This window comes from Trichomycterus rosablanca, chromosome 8, assembly GCF_030014385.1.
Source record: "Trichomycterus rosablanca isolate fTriRos1 chromosome 8, fTriRos1.hap1, whole genome shotgun sequence".
Lineage (NCBI taxonomy): Eukaryota > Metazoa > Chordata > Actinopteri > Siluriformes > Trichomycteridae > Trichomycterus > Trichomycterus rosablanca.
The window spans coordinates 37,662,538-37,685,179 of NC_085995.1; the positions used below are offsets into that span (position 1 = coordinate 37,662,538).

The window sequence follows — 22,642 nt, forward strand, 5'->3', positions numbered from 1 at the left end:
GGCTTCTTAATGGCTTGTTTATTATTCCTTTTAATTGTAGCCATCCATCTTGTTGATGGCCGTCCTCTTCCTCTTTTACCTTCAGAGTTTGCCTTGACCCTATAGCCTTGTTGATATGCTGTCTGCACTTCACAAGTTTAACTTTAGACCCCAAAGATGGGATCTGTACAATCGCACACTGTTACAGTGGCTGTACTCAATGCATGGAACCTTGTGAAGGTTTCAGGTTGAATCAAAATGGACAAAACTAAATAACATTTTTTTATCTTTTTCACCCTACCAATCCCACTGGCTGGTTGTTCATTGCTGCATACTGAACTTTACTTAAACCCAGACTTTATTTAAAAATTTAGTGGCGATCAAGTGGTTTTGGTTTGGTTTTTTTTGAGACCCCAGTTATTCATTTCCAAAAAAACTAAAGCAAATTAAACGTGAAAGGGTTTAAAATTGTGTTCTGTACATTTTTGTTTGTTAAAAAAAACGTGCAGTGAACAATACATAAAAAATACGTTAAATCCTGATGTATCAAATATGATACAAAACAAAACTCATATTTAAATCTCTTATTTAATTTATTTTGTTTTTTTGGATTTCACTTTAGGTCAAATAAACGCTCTAGTTTCAAAAAATGAGAATTTTTGGGGGATGTTTTGATGGTTTAGCTTTAAGGGGTTAACGTGAATGAGATTCAGACGCATAATGTGCACTATATTGCGTGCGTATTTATAATTTAAATGCCCCAGTTGCATAACCAGTCAAATATAATGTACTGTATGACTTTGCACTTTATTTTACCTGGAGTTATTTATGCTTGTGAATGTTATTGGTCAGTTAGAGGTAAGACGTTGTGTTGATCCGGAAAAACATCAGTACCGGCTGTATCCTAAATCCCCTTCTGTGTCATGTGTAGTGCACTATATAGGGTGCAAAAGCACTTCACGTGACACAGCCTGTGCAGTAGCATTACGCAGGGACTGTTGTTGCATTTGGGGTTCAGCCTAAATCCGAGTACTTGACCGAGGACTTCAGTATTAGTCCAGATTCTCAGATTTGTAGCCGGTTTGTTATTAAGCATGAGCTCGGTGTTGTTCAGGCACGCGCTCCGGTTCCGTGCTGCCCGGGTCGCGCGCGCTCCAGCAGTCTGCACCAAACAGTATACTGTTAAAGTAAGACAGCATGCTTCTGTTGTGTGTATATATACATGTATGTGTGTGTGTGTGTGTGTGTGTGTGTGTGTGTGTGTGTGTGTGTGTGTGTGTGTGTGTGTGTGTGTGTGTGTGTGTGTGTGTGTGTGTGTGTGTGTGTGTGATACAAGTTATTCTGCACCAAACAGTATACTGCTAAAGTAAGACAGTATGCTTCTGTTGTGTGTGTGTGTGTGTTATACAAGTTATACTGCATCAAACAGTATACTGCTAAAGTAAGACAGTATGCTTCTATTGTGTGTGTGTGTGTGTGTGTGTGTGTGTGTGTGTGTGTTATACAAGTTATTCTGCATCAAACACTATTCTGCTAAAGTAAGACAGCGTGTGTGTGTGTGTGTGTGTGTGTGTGTGTGTGTGTGTGTGTGTGTGTGTGTGTGTGTGTGTGTGTGTGTGTGTGTGTGTTATACAAGTTATTCTGCACCAAACACTATTCTGCTAAAGTAAGACAGCATGCTTCTATTGTGTGTGTGTGTGTGTGTGTGTGTGTGTGTTAGTTAGTGTTATACAAGTTATACTGCATCAAACAGTATACTGCTAAAGTAAGACAGTATGCTTCTGTTGTGTGTATATATACATGTATGTATGTGTGTGTGTGTGTGTGTGTGTGTGTGTGTGTGTGTGTGCGTGTTATACAAGTTATTCTGCACCAAACAGTATACTGCTAAAGTAAGACAGTATGCTTCTGTTGTGTGTGTGTGTGTGTGTGTTATACAAGTTATTCTGCATCAAACAGTATACTGCTAAAGTAAGACAGTATGCTTCTGTTGTGTGTGTGTGTGTGTGTGTGTGTGTGTGTGTGTGTGTGTGTGTGTGTGTGTGTGTGTGTGTGTGTGTGTTATACAAGTTATTCTGCACCAAAGAGTATACTGCTAAAGTAAGACAGCATGCTTCTGTTGTGTGTGTGTTATACAAGTTATTCTGCATCAAACAGTATACTGCTAAAGTAAGACAGTATGCTTCTGTTGTGTGTGTGTGTGTGTTTGTGTGTGTGTGTGTGTGTGTTATACAAGTTATTCTGCACTAAACACTATTCTGCTAAAGTAAGACAGCGTGTGTGTGTGTGTGTGTGTGTGTGTGTGTGTGTGTGTGTGTGTGTGTGTGTGTGTTATACAAGTTATACTGCATCAAACAGTATACTGCTAAAGTAAGACAGCATGCTTCTATTGTGTGTGTGTGTGTGTGTGTGTGTGTGTGTGTGTGTGTGTTATACAAGTTATTCTGCATCAAACACTATTCTGCTAAAGTAAGACAGCGTGTGTGTGTGTGTGTGTGTGTGTGTGTGTTATACAAGTTATTCTGCACCAAACACTATTCTGCTAAAGTAAGACAGCATGCTTCTATTGTGTGTGTGTGTGTGTGTGTGTGTGTGTGTGTGTGTGTGTTAGTGTTATACAAGTTATACTGCATCAAACAGTATACTGCTAAAGTAAGACAGTATGCTTCTGTTGTGTGTATATATACATGTATGTATGTGTGTGTGTGTGTGTGTGTGTGTGTGTGTGTGTGTGTGTGTGTGTGTGTGTGTGTGTTATACAAGTTATTCTGCACCAAACAGTATACTGCTAAAGTAAGACAGTATGCTTCTGTTGTGTGTGTGTGTGTGTGTGTTATACAAGTTATTCTGCATCAAACAGTATACTGCTAAAGTAAGACAGTATGCTTCTGTTGTGTGTGTGTGTGTGTGTGTGTGTGTGTGTGTGTGTGTGTGTTATACAAGTTATTCTGCACCAAACACTATTCTGCTAAAGTAAGACAGTGTGTGTGTGTGTGTGTGTGTGTGTGTGTGTGTGTGTGTGTGTGTGTGTGTGTGTGTTATACAAGTTATTCTGCACCAAACACTATTTGGTTTCCTTTCCTGGCCAGGGACCATGTGTACCAAAGGCCATGTGGGTGGAGCGAGAAATAGTAATAGTGTGTGTAGTGTTGGTACGAGTGTATTATGGGAGAATGTAAAGTGGTGGTACAAGTGCATCATGGATAATGTGTGTGGTGGTGGTACAAGTGCATCATGTATAGTGTGTGGTGGTGGTACAAGTGCATCATGTATAGTGTGTGTGGTGGTGGTACAAGTGCATCATGTGATGCTTTCCCATTGCAGAATATCAGGAACACTATCATGTATCTTGTACCTGTAGTTTTGTACCAGTAGTTGTCGTGGATGAAGTCCAGTGAGTCCATAGAACACAAGAACACTTCTTCTGGACCAAATCCTGTTTTATCTAACTGTTCATTTCTGTTCTCTTGTCTGTAGAATGGCGCTCTTGAGAGGGTCCTAGCAGCGTTCCGGTCGGTCAGTGGTGATGACGGTGTGTCTGTAGGTTTAGCTGTGAGAGAACAGCATGGAAGAGACGAGTCAGTACACAGGTGAGACTCGACCATGACTAGAACTTCTGTGTTGCCATGATTCTCTCATTTACCCAGCCACACATTTTTACCAACACTGTTATTCTGGTCAAGGTCCAGGTGGGTCTGGTGCCACACAGGAAAACTGTTGACAAGTCGGAAAAACAACAGGACAGCATCTATTGAAATCAACACACATTCACACATTTACTTACAAATTAAGGGGCAGTGGTAGCTTAGTGGGTAGAGCTTTGGGCTATCAAGTGAAAGGTTAAGGAAGGTTCAAATCAACAGGTTCAACCTGTATATGTATATTTGACAAATAAAGGCATTCTATAAAATATAGTTGCCAGTCCACCTACTGGTATGAATACAATGTATGAACACGTCTTACGGAACAACCTCAAGCCATTTTCTTTCATTTATCCTAAAAACACAAACAGTCAAAATGTAAAAATCATTTATTTATTTATTAATGTTTAATAACTCAAATGGCATGGTGGTGCAGTAGGTAGCGCTGTCACCTCACAGCAAGAAGGACCTGGGTTTGATTTCTTTGCCAGGCGGCCAAGGTCCTTTCTGTGTGGAGTTTGCTCTGGTTTACTACCACAAGTCCAAAGACAAGCAGTCAGGCTAACTGGAGCTACTAAAAATTGCCCTAAGTGAGTGTGTGAATGTGTGTGTGTGCCCTGTGATGGACTGGCGCCATGTTCCTTCCTTTCAATGAATCAGGTCCACCACAACCCTAACCAGGATAAAGCAGTGTGAATGAATGAATGTTCAATTACCGCTTCAGAGTACACACTCTGGAAGGAGTGCCAATCTATCACAGGGCAACACACACCAATCCAATGACTTCTGCATGGTTTGGGGAGGTGGAAGCAAACTAAAGTACCCGGATGAAACCCATGCTGAGATGGAACACATGCTAAACTGAATGACACAAGTGTGCAAATAGCTTAACGTTTTTTTTCCTGTGTCAGATGTCGACCCCCGGACGTGGTGGTGTTTCCACGATGTGTGGAGGAAGTCAGTGCTCTGGCAAAAATCTGCCACCACCACAGACTGCCCATCATTCCTTTTGGCACAGGAACCGGTCTGGAAGGAGGAGTAGGCGCCATAAAAGTAAAATCTTTAACTTTTGTTTTTTTTCTGTTCTGTCAGCTGGTATCAGATGTCACAGCAGCCACCTACAACTGGTAGTGTAGGTGCCGCATAGCTTCAGGGTCCTGAGAACCAAACCTTGGCTTCGTTTACCGTCTGTGGGAAGCTTGACATGTTTTTCCATGTCTGCCTGGGCTCCTGTACACCAGGTACTCCAGGGTTTTCACCCGCCTACCAAAAACATCCTGGTATGAGGACGGCCTGCTCCAAATTGCTCCTAGGTGTGAGTTTGTGATTAAAAATGTGGCCCCTGTGCAAGACACTCCACTCCCCTGTGGACTATCTCCACAGTTGGTTAGATATCACACCCTCCACCCTGACCAGGATGATAAGCTTAATGAAAATAAATAAAACCAAAAAATGTTATTTTAGGGTGGTATGGGTTTTAGGGTGTTAGACTGGCTGCTCTAAATTGAATAAATAAAACCAAAAAATGTTATTTTAGGGTGGTATGGGTTTTAGGGTGTTAGACTGGCTGCTCTAAATTGCCCCTACGTCTGAGTGATTAAGTGAATGAATCTTGTGAATCTATCGAACCCTGTGATGGGTTGGCACCCATGGTGTATTTCTCTTGAGATTTTACTCGGATTTACCAGACCGATTGCAGCACTGAAGGAAATGAAATAGCCAGTGAAGATTTCAGTCTGATCAGGGTTGCTGTGGGTCCACCGCCCACTGGGCGCAAGGTAGGAATACAATGTAGGAATACATACAGGGCAGATCACCAGACACCCAGACCTAGAGGCGGGTTAAAGCACCAATACACCAGAGAAAACCCACCCAAATGGATATAGGGAGAACATGCAAAACTACTCACAGACAGTAACTGGCTATAAGAATCGAACTCAGGTCCTTTAATCCCAAGATTTAAGTGACTACAGGTGGGTTAAGGGAAGCACAAATGTGTTGGGGGGGGCAATTTATGTGTTATTGCATTCAGTCTTCAGGGCAGTGGGTGGCACAGCTGGTAGAATAGGTGGGCACCACAATCCTGGGAACCTGTTTGACACGTTCTCTGTGTCTGTGTGGGCATCCTGTGGGTACTCAGTTTTAGTCCCACCTCCCAAAACCATGCAGGAGGTGAACTGGCTGCTCTAAATTGGTCTTAGGTGGGAGGTGAGTATTCTGTAAGTCGCTCTGGATAAGAGTGTCTGCTAAATGCAGAAAATGTAAATGTAAATGAGAATGTGTGTTGCTCTGCCATGGGTTGTTTGTATGTGGGGCTGTACCCACAATGACCCTGGCCAGGAGGACTGATTTGTTGTTGAGCTGTGATGTTTTTTGTCATGTTTCAGGGGGGAGTGTGTTTTAGTCTCAGGAAAATGGACCAGGTACTGGATCTTCACCCGGAGGATTTTGACGTGACCGTGGAACCAGGCGTGACACGCAAAGCTCTCAACTCATACCTGCGTGATACAGGGCTCTGGTTTCCTGTAGGTGAGTTCAGAAGAACCCTCTCGTGGGTATCCGCTCCTCCGGAAAGGCTGTCTGCAGTATGTTGGAGTGTGTCTGTGAGAATGTGTTTCCATTTAGTAGTAAAGAGCATTTGGGAGGTCAGGCATTGATGTTGTCGAGAAAGTCCTTGCACATAATCGTCGTTTAAATGTATTCTAAATGATCACACCAAACTCGTCAACCATACAGGCGTACTGAAACAGAAAAGGACCTTCCCCAAACCATTGCCACAACTTATTGTAACACTTATTGCTTATTTTATGTAATTATGTAATAGGGCAAGCCATAGCCTAGTGGTTAGAGCACAAGACTAGTAAACCAAAGGTTGCTGGTTCACTGGCTGGTTCACTGCCAGGTTGCTGCTGTTGGGCCCTTGAGCAAGGCCCTTAACCCTTAGTTGCTCAGACTGTATACTGTAACTGTAATGTAAGTCGCTTTGGATAAAGGCATCTGCTAAATTCCAAAAATGTAAATGTAATTGATTTTATACACCTGTATAAAAGCAGCAGGTAACTGAAACAATTTAACTTAATTATTACATACTTTTGGCCACACAGTATATTTTGGAACATAGGTTGCTATCAATCCACATCACGTCTGACTTAATCAGGGGTTAAAGGTGTGACGTCAGAAGCTAAAGTGCAAACAAAACATACAGTGTATCACAAAAGTGAGTACACCCCTCACATTTCTGCAAATATTTCATTATATCTTTTCATGGGACAACACTATAGACATGAAACTTGGATATAACTTAGAGTAGTCAGTGTACAGCTTGTATAGCAGTGTAGATTTACTGTCTTCTGAAAATAACTCAACACACAGCCATTAATGTCTAAATAGCTGGCAACATAAGTGAGTACACCCCACAGTGAACATGTCCAAATTGTGCCCAAATGTGTCGTTGTCCCTCCCTGGTGTCATGTGTCAAGGTCCCAGGTGTAAATGGGGAGCAGGGCTGTTAAATTTGGTGTTTTGGGTACAATTCTCTCATACTGGCCACTGGATGGATATTCAACATGGCACCTCATGGCAAAGAACTCTCTGAGGATGTGAGAAATAGAATTGTTGCTCTCCACAAAGATGGCCTGGGCTATAAGAAGATTGCTAACACCCTGAAACTGAGCTACAGCATGGTGGCCAAGGTCATACAGCGGTTTTCCAGGACAGGTTCCACTCGGAACAGGCTTCGCCAGGGTCGACCAAAGAAGTCGAGTCCACGTGTTCGGCGTCATATCCAGAGGTTGGCTTTAAAAAATAGACACATGAGTGCTGCCAGCATTGCTGCAGAGGTTGAAGACGTGGGAGGTCAGCCTGTCAGTGCTCAGACCATACGCCGCACACTGCATCAACTCGGTCTGCATGGTCGTCATCCCAGAAGGAAGCTGACGCACAAGAAAGCCCACAAACAGTTTGCTGAAGACAAGCAGTCCAAGAACATGGATTACTGGAATGCCCTGTGGTCTGATGAGACCAAGATAAACTTGTTTGGCTCAGATGGTGTCCAGCATGTGTGGCGGCGCCCTGGTGAGAAGTACCAAGACAACTGTATCTTGCCTACAGTCAAGCATGGTGGTGGTAGCATCATGGTCTTGGGCTGCATGAGTTTTGCTTGCACTGGGGAGCTGCAGTTCATTGAGGGAAACATGAATTCCAACATGTACTGTGACATTCTGAAACAGAGCATGATCCCCTCCCTTCGAAAACTGGGCCTCATGGCAGTTTTCCAACAGGATAACAACCCCAAACACAACCTCCAAGATGACAACTGCCTTGCTGAGGAAGCTGAAGGTAAAGGTGATGGACTAAACCCAATTGAGCACCTCTGGCGCATCCTCAAGTGGAAGGTGGAGGAGTTCAAGGTGTCTAACATCCACCAGCTCCGTGATGTCATCATGGAGGAGTGGAAGAGGATTTCAGTAGCAACCTGTACAGCTCTGGTGAATTCCATGCCCAGGAGGGTTAAGGCAGTGCTGGATAATAATGGTGGTCACACAAAATATTGACACTTTGGGCACAATTTGGACATGTTCACTGTGGGGTGTACTCACTTATGTTGCAGCTATTTAGACATTAATGGCTGTGTGTTGAGTTATTTTCAGAAGACAGTAAATCTACACTGCTATACAAGTTGTACACTGACTACTCTAACTTATATCCAAGTTTTATTTCTATAGTGTTGTCCCATGAAAAGATATAATAAAATATTTGCAGAAATGTGAGGGGTGTACTTACTTTTGTGATACACTGTATATACTTCACACCGAACATGAGGAAGCTGTAGGCTACATTAAAAGTGGGCTCTCTCACACACGCACACAAATCAGATGAAATCCTGATGGTTACAGGTGTGTATGTTTCCAGATCCAGGTGCTGATGCGTCTCTGTGTGGCATGGCTGCTACCAGCGCGTCCGGCACTAATGCCGTCCGCTATGGCACCATGCGGGAGAACGTCCTCAATCTGGAGGTGGTGCTGGCAGACGGGACCATCATACATACAGCCGGAAAGGGACGACGGGCAAGGTACCGCAACACTCCCCACCTTCATCTTAGTTTTATTACCAATAATACAAACAACTCCAGTTCCAAAAGTGTTGGGACATTTTTAGGATAAATATAAATAAAAATTTAAGGTTTTAACCAATCAACTTTACTGTATCTGATTACTCTAAATTTGAGGCCTTTTTAATAAAAGTTGGGACTCACCTGTACTTTCACTACTGCTGAGATCTGGGTTTGAATCTCAGTTGTGCTGGGGGAAGAAAAGGGGGAATTAAAGTGGTGCATGCCATGTTTACTACTTACAAAAACTTGTCCAAGAAAGGACAAACAGTGAACCAAGACAGCAACATGGGCAGTGGTAGCTGACCAGTAATGGTACTAGACTAGTAATCATAACCATGACCAAGTTGTTACTGTTGGGCCCCTGAGCAAGGTACTATATATATACTGTATATATATATAACATTAAAACCACCTCCTCGTTTCTACACTCACTGTCCATTTTATCAGCTCCACTTACCATATAGAAGCACTCTGTAGTTCTACAACTACTGACTGTAGTCCCATCTGTTTCTCTGCATGCTTTGTTACCCCCCTGTTCTTCAATGGTCAGGACTCTTTCAGGACCACTACAGAGCAGGTATTATTTGGGTGGTGGATGATTCTCAGCACTGCAGTGACACTGACATGGTGGTGGTGTGTTAGTGTGTGTTGTGCCGATGGAGTTTTTAAATACCTCACTGCCCCGGCTGGACTGAGAATAGTCCACCAACCAAAACCTGTGACCATTGATGAAGGTCTAGAAGATGACCGACTCAAACAGCAGCAATAGATGAGCGACCGTCTCTGACTTTACATCTACAGGGTGGACCAACTAGGTAGGAGTGTCTAATAGAGTGGACAGTGAGTGGACACGGTATTTAAAAACTCCAGCAGCGCTGCTGTGTCTGATCCACTCATACCAGTGTCAGTGTCACTGCAGTGCTGAGAATCATCCACCACCTAAATGATTATATATATATATATATATGTATGAGACTAAAAAGTGTTTACAAAACATATTTAATACATAATAATATGACACAAAATGTTCATTAATATGTCTTGCTATGGGCGCTCGGGTGGCACAGTGGTAAATTACACTAGCCCACTGTCACTGGCATCCAGGGTTACCAGTAGTGACCCTTCATACAGACATGATTGGCTACGTCTGAGAGGGGATGGTTGAGGCCTTGCGATGGATTGGCGTCCTGACCAGGGTGGGTTACTGCATTGTACCCAGTGAATCCAGGGCCTGGTGACTCCACGACCCTGACCAGGATAAAGTAACAGTGAAATATGTGGTCAATAAATGCATACATGGAAAATTTATTTATTTATTTTTTTATCTGTCCATTCATGACAGGAACGGTAGTTACTGGTTTCACAAGATTCATCAGTTCAAGTTTAATATCAAACACAGTCATGAACAATTTTGTATCTCCAACTCACCTCAATTGCACGTCTTTGGACTGTGGGAGGAAACTGGAGCTCCCTAAATAAACCCTCACAGACATGGGGAGAACATGCAAACTCCACACAGAAAGGACACGGACTCTGTCTGGGAATCAAACCCAGGACCTTCTTTGACACTAAACATGTAACAATAATAAAATAAGTTAATAAAGTAATATTGATTTAAAACATGATCATCATTGTTCTCTGTGTGTAGAAAGACTGCGGCAGGTTATAACCTGACTAACCTGTTTGTGGGCTCGGAGGGCACGCTGGGCATCCTGACTAAAGCCACGCTCCGGCTGTACGGTGTCCCGGAGAGCACAGCTTCAGCAGTCTGCTCCTTCCCTTCAGTCCAGTCCGCCGTGGACAGTACGGTACAAGTGCTGCAGGCCGGAGTGCCCGTCGCTCGAATCGGTGGGTACAGCACAGCAGAGGGCACCATTCCACCACGCAGCACCATTAGCTTAGTCAGCTCATTTAATACCAGCCTGGCCAACAGTGCTGACTCACAAAACACAATTCATAACGGAGGACAGAGACACAGAAACTAAAATAATACTGACTAAAGCACTATAGAACACAACTGTTTTTCTGATTGACCAAATGAAATACACTATATGGCCAAAAGTATTTGGACACCTGACCTTGCGCTTGTTGGTCAAAACAGTATTAAAATAGAGTGACCTCTATGTGATCTTTTCTAAGAAGACTTCTCACAAGACTTTGAAGTATGTCTGTTGGAATTTGTTCCCATTCAGTCACAAGATGACAGTGTTTGTATGACTGGGCACTGATGTTGGTCATAAAAAAGCCTCAGTTGATGTTCCAGTTAATTCCAAAGCTGTTTAGTGGGGCTGAGGTCAGGGCTCTGTGCAGGACATTGGTGTTTTTTTAAACTGAGATTTTCTTCATGTCTTTATAGAGCTTCATTTGTGCACAGGGGCACAGTCATGCTGGAACAGAAATGATTCTTCCTTAAACTGTTGCTGCAAAGTTGGAAGCATATCATTTCCTTTATATTATTGATTTATTACGACTGTTAGCAATTGGTGTGGCTTAAAAACATGACTATTATAATACTTTTGTCCATATAATATACACTGATCAGCCATAACATTAAAACCACCTCCTGGTTTCTACACTCACTGTCCATTTTATCAGCTCCACTTACCACATAGAAGCACTTTATAGTTCTACAATTACTGACTGTAGTCCATCTGTTTCTCTACATATCTTTTTAGCCTGTATTCACCCTGTACTTCAATGGTCAGGACCCCCACAGGACCACCACAGACCAGGTATTATTTAGGTGGTGGATCATTCTCAGCACTGCAGTGACACTGACATGGTGGTGGTGTGTTGGTGTGTGTTGTGCTGGTATGAGTGGAGCAGCGCTGCTGGAGTTTTTAAATACCGTGTCCACTCACTGTCCACTCTATTAGACACTCCTGCCTAGTCGGTCCACCTTGTAGATGTACAGTCAGAGACGATCGCTCATCTATTGCTGATGTTTGAGTTGGTCATCTTCTAGACCTTCATCAGTGGTCACAGGACGCTGCCCACGGGGCGCTATTGGCTGGATGTTTTTGGTTAGTGGACTATTCTCAGTCCAGCAGTGACAGTGAGGTATTTAAAAACTCCAGCAGCGCTGCTGTGTCTGATCCACTCATACCAGCACAACACACACTAACACACCACCACCATGTCAGTGTCACTGCAGTGCTGAGAATGATCCTCCACCTAAATAATACCTGCTCTGTGATGGTCCTGTGGGGGTCCTGACCATTGAGGAACTGCATGAAAGGGGGCTAACAAAGCATGTAGAGAAACATATGGACTACAGTCAGTAATTGTAGAACTACAAAGTGCTTCTATATGGTAAGTGGAGCTGATAAAATGGACAGTGAGTGTAGAAACAAGGAGGTGGTTTTAATGTTATGGCTGATCGGTGTATGTTGATCTGTACCTGTGCTGCCCTTTCATCATTATACAGCTTTGTATGGAGGTGGGTTGGCTAGCAAAAATGCAACCCCAGTTCCAAAAATAGAGTACGAAGTACAGGGGTTGGACAAAATAACTGAAACACCTGTCATTTTAGTGTGGGAGGTTTCATGGCTAAATTGGACCAGTCTGGTGGCCAATCTTCATTAATTGCACATTGCACCAGTAAGAGCAGAGTGTGAAGGTTCAATTAGCAGGGTAAGAGCACAGTTTTGCTCAAAATATTGCAATGCACACAACATTATGGGTGACATACCAGAGTTCAAAAGAGGATAAATTGTTGGTGCACGTCTTGCTGGCGCATCTGTGACCAAGACAGCAAGTCTTTGTGATGTATCAAGAGCCACGGTATCCAGGGTAATGTCAGCATACCACCAAGAAGGACAAACCACATCCAACAGGATTAACTGTGGACGCAAGAGGAAGCTGTCTGAAAGGGATGTTCGGGTGCTAACCCGGATTGTATCCAAAAAACATAAAACCACGGCTGCCCAAATCACGGCAGAATTAAATGTGCACCTCAACTCTCCTGTTTCCACCAGAACTGTCCGTCGGGAGCTCCACAGGGTCAATATACAGGGCCGGGCTGCTATAGCCAAACCTTTGGTCACTCGTGCCAATGCCAAACGTCGGTTTCAATGGTGCAAGGAGCGCAAATCTTGGGCTGTGGACAATGTGAAACATGTATTGTTCTCTGATGAGTCCACCTTTACTGTTTTCCCCACATCCGGGAGAGTTACGGTGTGGAGAAGCCCCAAAGAAGCGTACCACCCAGACAGTTGCATGCCCAGAGTGAAGCATGGGGGTGGATCAGTGATGGTTTGGGCTGCCATATCATGGCATTCCCTTGGCCCAATACTTGTGCTAGATGGGCGCGTCACTGCCAAGGACTACCGAACCATTCTGGAGGACCATGTGCATCCAATGGCGGTGCCGTGTATCAGGATGACAATGCACCAATACACACAGCAAGACTGGTGAAAGATTGGTTTGATGAACATGAAAGTGAAGTTGAACATCTCCCATGGCCTGGTCACCAGATCTAAATATTATTGAGCCACTTTGGGGTGTTTTGGAGAAGCGAGTCAGGAAACGTTTTCCTCCACCAGCATCACGTAGTGACCTGGCCACTATCCTGCAAGAAGAATGGCCTAAAATCCCTCTGACCACTGTGCAGGACTTGTATATGTCATTTCCAAGACGAATTGACGCTGTATTGGCCGCAAAAGGAGGCCCTACACCATACTAATAAATTATTGTGGTCTAAAACCAGGTGTTTCAGTTATTTTGTCCAACCCCTGTAGTTGTATTAAATGAAAAACCCATTAAAAAAAATATTTCTACAATTAATAAAGATGAAACCAGAACTGTAGTTTTAAAGTCAGAATGTTTACTAGTGCAGTTTTGTGTTTCAGAGTTCCTGGATGACGTGATGATAAGAGCTTGTAACCAGTTCAACTCCCTGACCTACCCGGTCACACCAACGCTCTTTCTTGAGTTCCACGGCAGCTCCAAGAGTCTGGAGGAGCATGTCTCCATTACTGGTATGAGATGGTAGTTTATAAGTACACAATACAGTGGTACGGTATGTGGACACACCCACTAATTATTCAATTAAAGTGTTTCCGCCATACCCATTGCTAGCAGATGTATAATGTCAGATATATATAAAATTAGTGATATGCTTTCTGTTTGTTACTTAGGACTTTACATTCGACAGGACAGGTAGTTACAAGTTACCCATGATTCATCAGTTTAAGTTCAGTGTAAAACACTGTACACAATTTTGTATCTCCAGTTCAACTATATTGCACATCTTTGTACAGTTTCTAACATTTTGTCCACTTTATGTATGTTTAAAAGTTTAGATAATCTTGTGTGTTTGTGTGGTTTGGTCTTTTACACCACGTGTCTCAGCAATTTATCCTAGAGATAAAAACCAGATAATAATACTTGCAATTGATGTTCCAGTTCATTCCAGTGGTGCTCTGTGGGATCAAAGTCAGATCTTTATGGACCTCGCTTCATGCACAGGGTGTTTCAGCGCAGTCATGCTATAGCAGGAAACTATTTTTCCCAAACCAATGCATATAATTTGTTTGATGTTATTGTTTTTCCGCTCATCTGTTAGCAATATGTCTGGCTGAACACCTGAATCAGATTGGGCGTCCACATACATAAAGTAAATGAAGTGACCCGCGTTTGTATGTGTTAATCTAGAGGAGATCACGCAAGAGAATGGAGGCTCTGATTTTGCCTGGGCCAAGGATGAGGAGACGAGGGCACGGCTGTGGAAAGCTCGACATGATGCCTGGTACGCTGCCTTGGCATTGAGACCCGGCTGCAAAGTAAGAAAACTGATGCACCGCTCAACCATGCAGCTATTTATTTTATTTTATTAGGATTTTAACGTCATGTTTTACACACTTTAGTTACATTCACGACAGGACAGGTAGTTACTGATTAATTAATTAATAATACATTTAAATAAGTTAACTAAGTTTCAAACACAGTTATGGACTATTATCACTTGCATGTTATTGGACTGTGGGAGGAAACTGACCTGAAGAGCAAATCCAGACCAGTCTGTAAACCCTGTGTTTTTTTTCTTTTCGTTTTTGAGCAGGCGTACTCCACTGACGTGTGTGTCCCGCTGTCCCGCCTACCTCAGGTCATAGTGGAGACTAAAGAGGACCTAATCAAAAACAACCTCACAGGTACACACACAACCTCATTCGTTAAACAATGCTGGAGTTCATCTCCACTGTGTGACTACTGGAATAGTTTTGAAAGACGTCCTGCAAATACTGAAACGTAAAATGTACAAACCCCATTTTTAGAGAAGCTAGGACATTTTGTTACTGCATAGAATCGATGTACGACTTTCTCTTTGTGTAATACACTTTCAGGTTGCATTTTTTGATGCAGCGGTGGACTGTGCTAGGTGACAACTGTTTCCTGAAGTGCTCCCATGGCTAAATTTATCACAGTGGTTTCTGGTTTTGCCTTCACGGACTGAGATTTCTCCAGATTCCCTGAATTGTTTACAATATTATCTTATATAAATGTGTTTGTTAGTTTATTAGGATTTTAACGTCATGTTTTACACTTTGGTTACATTCATGACGGTAGTTACACAAGATTAATCACTTCACAAGGTTATATCAAACACAGTCATGGACAATTTAGTGTCTCCAGTTCACCTTGCTTGCATGTCTTTGGACTGTGGGAGGAAACCGGAGCACCCGGAGGAAACCCACACAGACACGGGGAGAACATGCAAACTCCACACAGAAAGGACCCGGACCGCCCCACCTGGGGATCGAACCCAGGACCTTCTTGCTGTGAGGTGACAGTGCTACCCACTTAGCCGCCGTGCCGCCCAATATAAAGGTGTAATAAATTAATGATATAAAGGAAATTATATGCCTCCAACTCTTCTTGTTCCTGCATGACTGTGCCTCTGTAAACAAAGCTAGGTCTATAAAGACATGCTCTTTTGACAAAATGGGCACAAATTCCCACAGACATGTTTCAAAGTCTTGTGAGAAGCCTTCTCAGAGGAGTGGCTGTTATAGCAGTAAAGATCACATAGAGGTCACTCTAATACCATTTGTTTTTGAAATGGGATGTCGCACATGCTCATGGTCAAGTGTCCAAATACTTTTGGACAAATAGTGTATATATTAACTTTTAAACTGGGTAATGTGTGTAATCAGAGTGTTGGTAATGTCAGTGTTAAAAAGTGTGTGAACCCACATAGATTTTGTGTGTTTCAGGTCCGATTGCAGGTCATGTGGGAGACGGGAACTTCCACTGCATCATGGTGTTGAACCCAGACGACCCTGATGAAGTACAGAGTGTTCACGAATTCACTGAAAGACTTGCAAGGTTTAAACCTCTCTCTCTTTCTCATCTATTTCATTTAAAAGTGATGCACATCGATGGCTTTATCCTGGTCAGCGTCGCAGCAGGTCCAATTCCACTGTGATACACTGGAGCTAATGCAGGAACACCCTGTACAGGACACCCGGCTGGCACTGCTAAGGATGGCTTTTGTAATAAGCCGCTGCAGCACACAAGTGCCCTGTGCCACATTATGTGTAACTATAGGGCAGTTGTTGCCTAGTGGTTAAAGTACTGGGCTTGTAATCAAAAGGTCGCTGGTTAAAGCCCCACCACTGCCAGGTTGCCACTGTTAAGCAAGGCCCTTGACAGTACATTGTCTAAGCAATCAAGAGTTAAGGTAATGGATTAAAGCGTCTTCTAAATGCCAACAATGTAAATGTAAACTATACTATTATTAGTGCACTAATTAGAGGATTAGTAATGATTAGGAGGGTGTGGTTTATTTACTGCTATTGTGTGGCATTAGGTTTGCTTAAGTCTGGGCACATTAGACTAGGACTAAAATGGCAGAATTCAAATATTCGACTTGAATTCAGAGGCACTGGTCTACAGAAATGCAGAAAAAATATTATAATGGCTTGAGTCACATATTACTATATTCTCAACCTGGGTATGCGTTTTCATTCAGTTTTAAACTGGTCAGAGTCCAGGCAGGTCTGGTTTAACCAGGAAACACTTGCTGTTTTGCCAGACATAGCCAGACATGTCTGTGAAGATGCCCAGCCGGCTGATAGCACCGCTGAGAATCGAACCCGGATCTAGCATAGCAGACCACTGCTCCACCCGAGCGCCTGGAATGTCTGGATCCATTTCAAAAGATCGTCGTGGGAGTCGATCCAGACGTATTTAAATGGATTGGCCTCAGTTGTATTAAAGCTGATCTATTTTTGATCCTGTACACTAATTTCCCAGCGGTACTGTGTGTACGCTGACGTGTAATATGAATATGGCCCGCACACTTCACACACACACACACACACACACACACACCAGATCTGAACCCAGCTGAACACCGAGGGGAGAGTTTGGAGTGGCGTGTTAAATTGCGCTTTCCACTACCATCATTAAACGCAATTTTAGAGGAATTCCTAAAGGAACAAGGTTCGGGCCCCTTGAGTGCAGTTTCAGGGTCTTGATGAGACAGAATTGATGGTGAGAAAAAAACTGAAGCTTTTCTGACGGCTCAAATGTTGCTGTTTTTTTCCCCTTTAAATTGTCATCTGTCTGTAAACGTTTTCTAAGCAGATGTGGACACCCATCCAGATGCCAGCCACACGCATCACTAACTGGAATGCAAAGTCAATTATGAAAAAATAAATGTGCTTCCAACTTCGAGCTAACAGTTTGGGGAAGGTCATTTCATGTCCTAACATTTCTTTTTCACAAATTAAGGTCTATAAAAAGTTTAATGTGGAGAAACTCTAGTAGTCTGACCCGTACTAAACACCTTTGTTATTTACTGGAACATTAATTAGGAGTTTGTTTGTTTATTAGGATTTTAACATCATGTTTTACACTGTTTGGTTACATTCATGACCGAAACGATAGCCACTCATTACACAAGATTCATCAGTTTACAAGTTTATATCAAACACACTCATGGACAAGGTTGTATCTCCAATTTACCTCACTTGCATGTCTTTGGACTGTGGGATGAAACCGGAGCACCTGGAGGAAACCCACGCAGACACGGGGAGAACATGCAAACTCCACACAGAAAGGACCTGGACCGCCCCACCCAGGACCTTCTTGCTGTGAGGTGACAGTGCTACCCACTTAGCCACCGTGCCGCCCTTGATTAGGAGCTGGACCTTTTCATCCAACATCAGTGCCTGGCTTGACAAGAGCTCTTTTGACTGAATGGGCACAAATTCCTACAGGAAGTCTCTGCAGAAAAGTGAAGACTTGCGCTATTATAGGCCCTGGTTACTAGGGAGAGGGACGACAGTCCAAGAGCTTTTTCAGTCATCTTAAACTGGGGGTTTTAGATCAATTATTGGTTTAATATTACAGATCAACTGGGGGAAAAAACTATTACAGAGGAACCTTAATTTAATGGACTAAAAACAGCAGAACATCAATGTTTTTGTTCCAGGAGGTGAGAAAATATATGAAAACACGGCACTAAGGTTCACAAAAGTGCTAAACATGCAGATAAGATAAACAGTAAAATGAATAATGTAAATATATATGTAAATATTTCCTGTAAAACCTGTAATATACACCCATCAGCCATAACATTAAAACCACATCGTTTCTACACTCACTGTCCATTTTATCAGCTCCACCAATTTTGTAGTCCATCTGTTTCTCTACATACTTTTTTAGCCCCCTTTCACCCTGTTCTTCATTGGTCAGGACCACCACAGGACCACCACAGAGCAGGTATTATTTAGGTGGTGGATGATTCTCAGCACTGCAGTGACACTGACAAGGTGGTGGTGTGTTAGTGTGTGTTGTGCTGGTATGAGTGGATCAGACACAGCAGCGCTGCTGGAGTTTTTAAACACCGTGTCCACTCACTGTCCACTCTATTAGACACTCCTACCTAGTTGGTCCACCTTGTAGATGTAAAGTCAGAGACGATCGCTCATCTATTGCTGCTGTTTGAGTCGGTCATCTTCTAGACCTTCATCAGTGGTCACAGGACGCTGCCCACGGGGCGCTGTTGGCTGGATATTTTTGGTTGGTGGACTATTCTCAGTCCAGCAGTGACAGTGAGGTGTTTAAAGACTCATACCAGCACAACACACACTAACACACCACCACCATGTCAGTGTCACTGCAGTGCTGAGAATGATCCACCATCTAAATAATACCTGCTCTGTGGGGGTCCTGACTATTGAAGAACAGCATGAAAGGGGGCTAACAAAGCATGCAGAGAAACAGATGGACCACAGTTAGTAATTGTAGAACTACAAAGTGCTTCTATATGGTAAGTGGAGCCGATAAAATGGACAGTGAGTGTAGAAACAAGGAGGTGGTTTTAGTGTTATGGCTGATCACTCACTGTCTGTTTCTTCACACCATATTCCTCACATACGTGAGTCACAGAAACACCACTTCCACTTTCTTAATAAATTCTAACTTTTCAGCAATATTTAGACGCTTCCTCTTTCGCTTACCACTTCCCTCGTCTTTCGAAGCCATAATTAAGCTCTAAAACTTGAAAAATGAAGCATAAAACACAGTTAAAAAGGTGAGAACGAAGAGAGCCTCCCAGTAAAATAAAGCCTATCACTCATGTGAACAGAGAGACGTGCTTCGGCTAGTAGACAATTACTAAACTACTGGTCTCGGGAATTTTAAACAATCGGACTGGACATTCGTTTTTCCAGATGTTGTCCGACAATTCGAGGTTCCTCTGTATTAATCTTTCATTGCTGATGAAACGAAAAACAGTTGCTGGAGGTTGACTCAGGACTTTTCAGACATTTTTATTAGTGCTGTTCTCATCCTCAGTATGACTGTGTACTTACAGGAGGGCTCTGGCGGTGGACGGGACGTGTACGGGAGAGCACGGTGTCGGATTAGGGAAGAGGGCCCTGCTGAAGGAGGAGCTCGGCCCTTTCACCATGGAGCTGATGCAGGGACTCAAGGCCACACTCGATCCCAAAAACCTCATGAACCCTGGAAAAATCCTGTAGACCACATCATTTAGAATCAAGCACTACCACGAGAGAGCTGTGAACATGAAATGCAACTATTTAACATGACTAAGGGAGTAAATTATTTATGGACACATAAACACCCTGTTTATAGACCAGTGGGATGTATTATCGATTTTATGATGTTTCAAATATTTAAGAATCAGATTATTATAGTGAAAAATGATTGTAACACAAGAGCTGGTGACTCTCTGTGTCTCTGTGCCCATGCAAATAAGCCAGAAGTGGAAATGAAACCCCAAACTGGTACCTTATGCTTAAAGGGAAATTATTTTTTAAACATACTAGACCATCACTTCTGAGATCTTGAGCTCAGCTCATGTGCCTACACAGACATGACTGGCGTTTCCTAATCTAATGTCTAATCACCAGTGAGAAATGATGAAGTCTTGCCACAAATATAAACAGCATTATAATTAGGGCTGGGTGATATATCGAGATTTTATAAAATATCTATATATTTTCATACGCGATATAAGATAAGACTATCGCATATATCGATATAAATGTTGCGTTTCAGTTAGATCCGACAGTTCGTCTTTCTCTTCTCCCAGTTTGTCTCTGCACATGTTCACCTGCCCCGCCTCTCTCCCTCACTGAACACAACTCGCCCCTCCCTCCCCACCGCCAATTCTTTCTGCCCTCAGAACACATTTCTGTAAGTAAAACTCCCATGATAGCATGGAGACGGTGGAGGAGCTGCTTGGTAAAAAAAAAAAAGAATGGCTCAGTTATTTGGAGATGGTTCGGATTCAGAGTATCAGATGAGCAGCGGAATAATGTATTCTGTAGAGAATACCAAAATCAAGTCCAGACAAAAGGTTCCAGCTCCGTGTACCTTTGGTCAATCATTTTTCACTTAAAATCCCAAAGTTGAAAAACAAGAAAACGAGTCATTATTCGTTTTAAAAACCAATATTGGAAAACGGAAATAAACAAACACAACCGCATGCACGCGCTGACATGCATGTATTTACTTTATATATAAACAGTGTATGCATGTGTTGAGAAAGTAATAATAACGTAATGGTGCGTCTCCTGTTGTTCTGACTCATGTGTTTGTATATTTGACGTACATATATTTGCTCTATCTGTAAAAAAAAAAACATTATGGGGAGTGATTTCTGTACTGGATGTTGTAGGTGGTCATGATCAGATAAATTCTGATCTCTTCCCTACACACTCACTCCCTGCGCCCTATAGTGCACTTAACATTCTTAAAGGGCCAGACAATATATTTGTAATTCACATTACACAACAGGCGAGACGTTAGAGAACAACATTCTTTTTTTTAGAATAGCTCTTTTTTTTTTTTTTTTAAGGAAAAATAGTTCCTGTGTGAAGCTTCCCCAGCATGAATATTAATAAAAGTGCCTGTAAAATTTTTTGGTATTTAGTATTTGGAACATGTAGCTTTGTCTCAGAAGTGTTTTGTTGGTATTACCTTATGGGATGAAAAAATATCGAGATATATATCGTATATCGCCATTCAGCTAAAATATATCGAGATATTATTTTTGATCCATATCGCCCAGCCCTAATTATAATTTTGGTGGCGTAGATTGTTCTATAATGTAATTTAATATAATGTATATTTTTGACTCATTCAGACTCATTTTAATATCACATGTATGTGATAACATGTATTCTATACATGCACCTGGCAAATAAATATTAAATCTTAACTATTAAATGTAAGTGATCAGATCACTTTATGAACTGTGGAAATGAACGACTGTACAGTAACACATTAATGGAATTGGTATGATCTTCCTCCGTCTGCCCACTGATATCCTAAATCTGCACTTGTCAGTCCCAGTAAACAAGGCCTGTCTGTACGTGTTTGTAAATGCCTCCATAACAGTGCTAGTAAAAAGACCTTGCTCTCCCAGTAGGTCGGGGGTAGCCTGCTTTTAGTAAAGGATGCACGGCTTAGGTGCCTGTCGGTCTCTAAAGGCGGCCTGGTAAAACGAAAGAATAATGTTGGCTTTGTGCCCACCAGTCGCAGTGAGATGTGTCCTTCGCGAATGTCTAATGGAGAAGTCAGTCCCAGTGAGGGTGTGGCGTCTGTGAATGTCTGTCCCAGTGCAGGAGGTGTGGTCTCTGTACCTTGAATTCCTAGTGAAGAAATTGTGACTTGTATGAATGGCAGTGTCAGTAAAGTGGCTTGTGGTGGGTGTGGTGTGACCTCTGTTTCGGTCAGCTGTGCCCATTCCTCCCAGTTAGGGGAGTATAGCTTAGGTAATGGTCAAAGTAAAGAGGGCGTGGCTTCTGTAAATGGCTGAAGAAGGTGTAGCCTCTGTGATCTTGATCTCCGTGAAGGTGGTTTGGAGGTGTGGCCTCTGTGCCATGTTATTCGGATTTTAACGTCGTTTTACACACTTTGGTTACATTCGTGACAGGAACGGTAGTTACTCGTTACACAAGATTCATCAGTTCACAAGTTCAATGTCAAACACAGTCATGGACAATTTAGTATCTCCAATTTACCTCACTTGTACGTCTTTGGACTGTGGGAGGAAACCAAAAACCACAAAGAAAGGAACCGGACCACCCCACCTGGGGATCGAACCCAGGACCTTCTTGCTGTGAGGCGACAGTGCTACCACCGTGCCGCCCCGCTGTGCCCGTTAGTCTCAATGAAGGAGGCATGGCCACTATATTCCCTGCACCTCTATTCAAAATGTTATGGTACTTAACATCTTTGTCCCTCCCCCTCCTACTGACAGGCTCCCGGTCAATTGTGCTGTGTGTCGATCATCATTCTGTAGCAGGTACCAAGTGAGGGTGTAGCTCAGCAGTTGAGGCAATGGACTATTCATCAAAAGGTCACTGGTTTAAGTCCCAACATGGCAAAGTTGCCAACACAAGCAAGTCTTGAATTGTATTTAGTCAAA

At 42.8% G+C, this 22,642-nt stretch overlaps 1 protein-coding gene across 1 annotated transcript; it reads left to right on the forward strand.

Annotated features, from left to right (window-relative positions):
* Positions 1–1,037: 1,037 nt before the first annotated feature.
* On the forward strand, positions 1,038–21,438 carry ldhd (lactate dehydrogenase D). Its single transcript, XM_063000851.1, has 11 exons — positions 1,038–1,166; positions 3,457–3,569; positions 4,532–4,673; positions 6,008–6,149; positions 8,532–8,691; positions 10,382–10,581; positions 13,584–13,712; positions 14,389–14,516; positions 14,795–14,885; positions 15,948–16,059; positions 19,559–21,438. Exons 1-11 carry the CDS (start codon positions 1,074–1,076, stop codon positions 19,722–19,724), a joined length of 1,476 nt encoding a protein of 491 aa, XP_062856921.1. The 5' UTR covers positions 1,038–1,073; the 3' UTR covers positions 19,725–21,438.
* Positions 21,439–22,642: the final 1,204 nt, after the last annotated feature.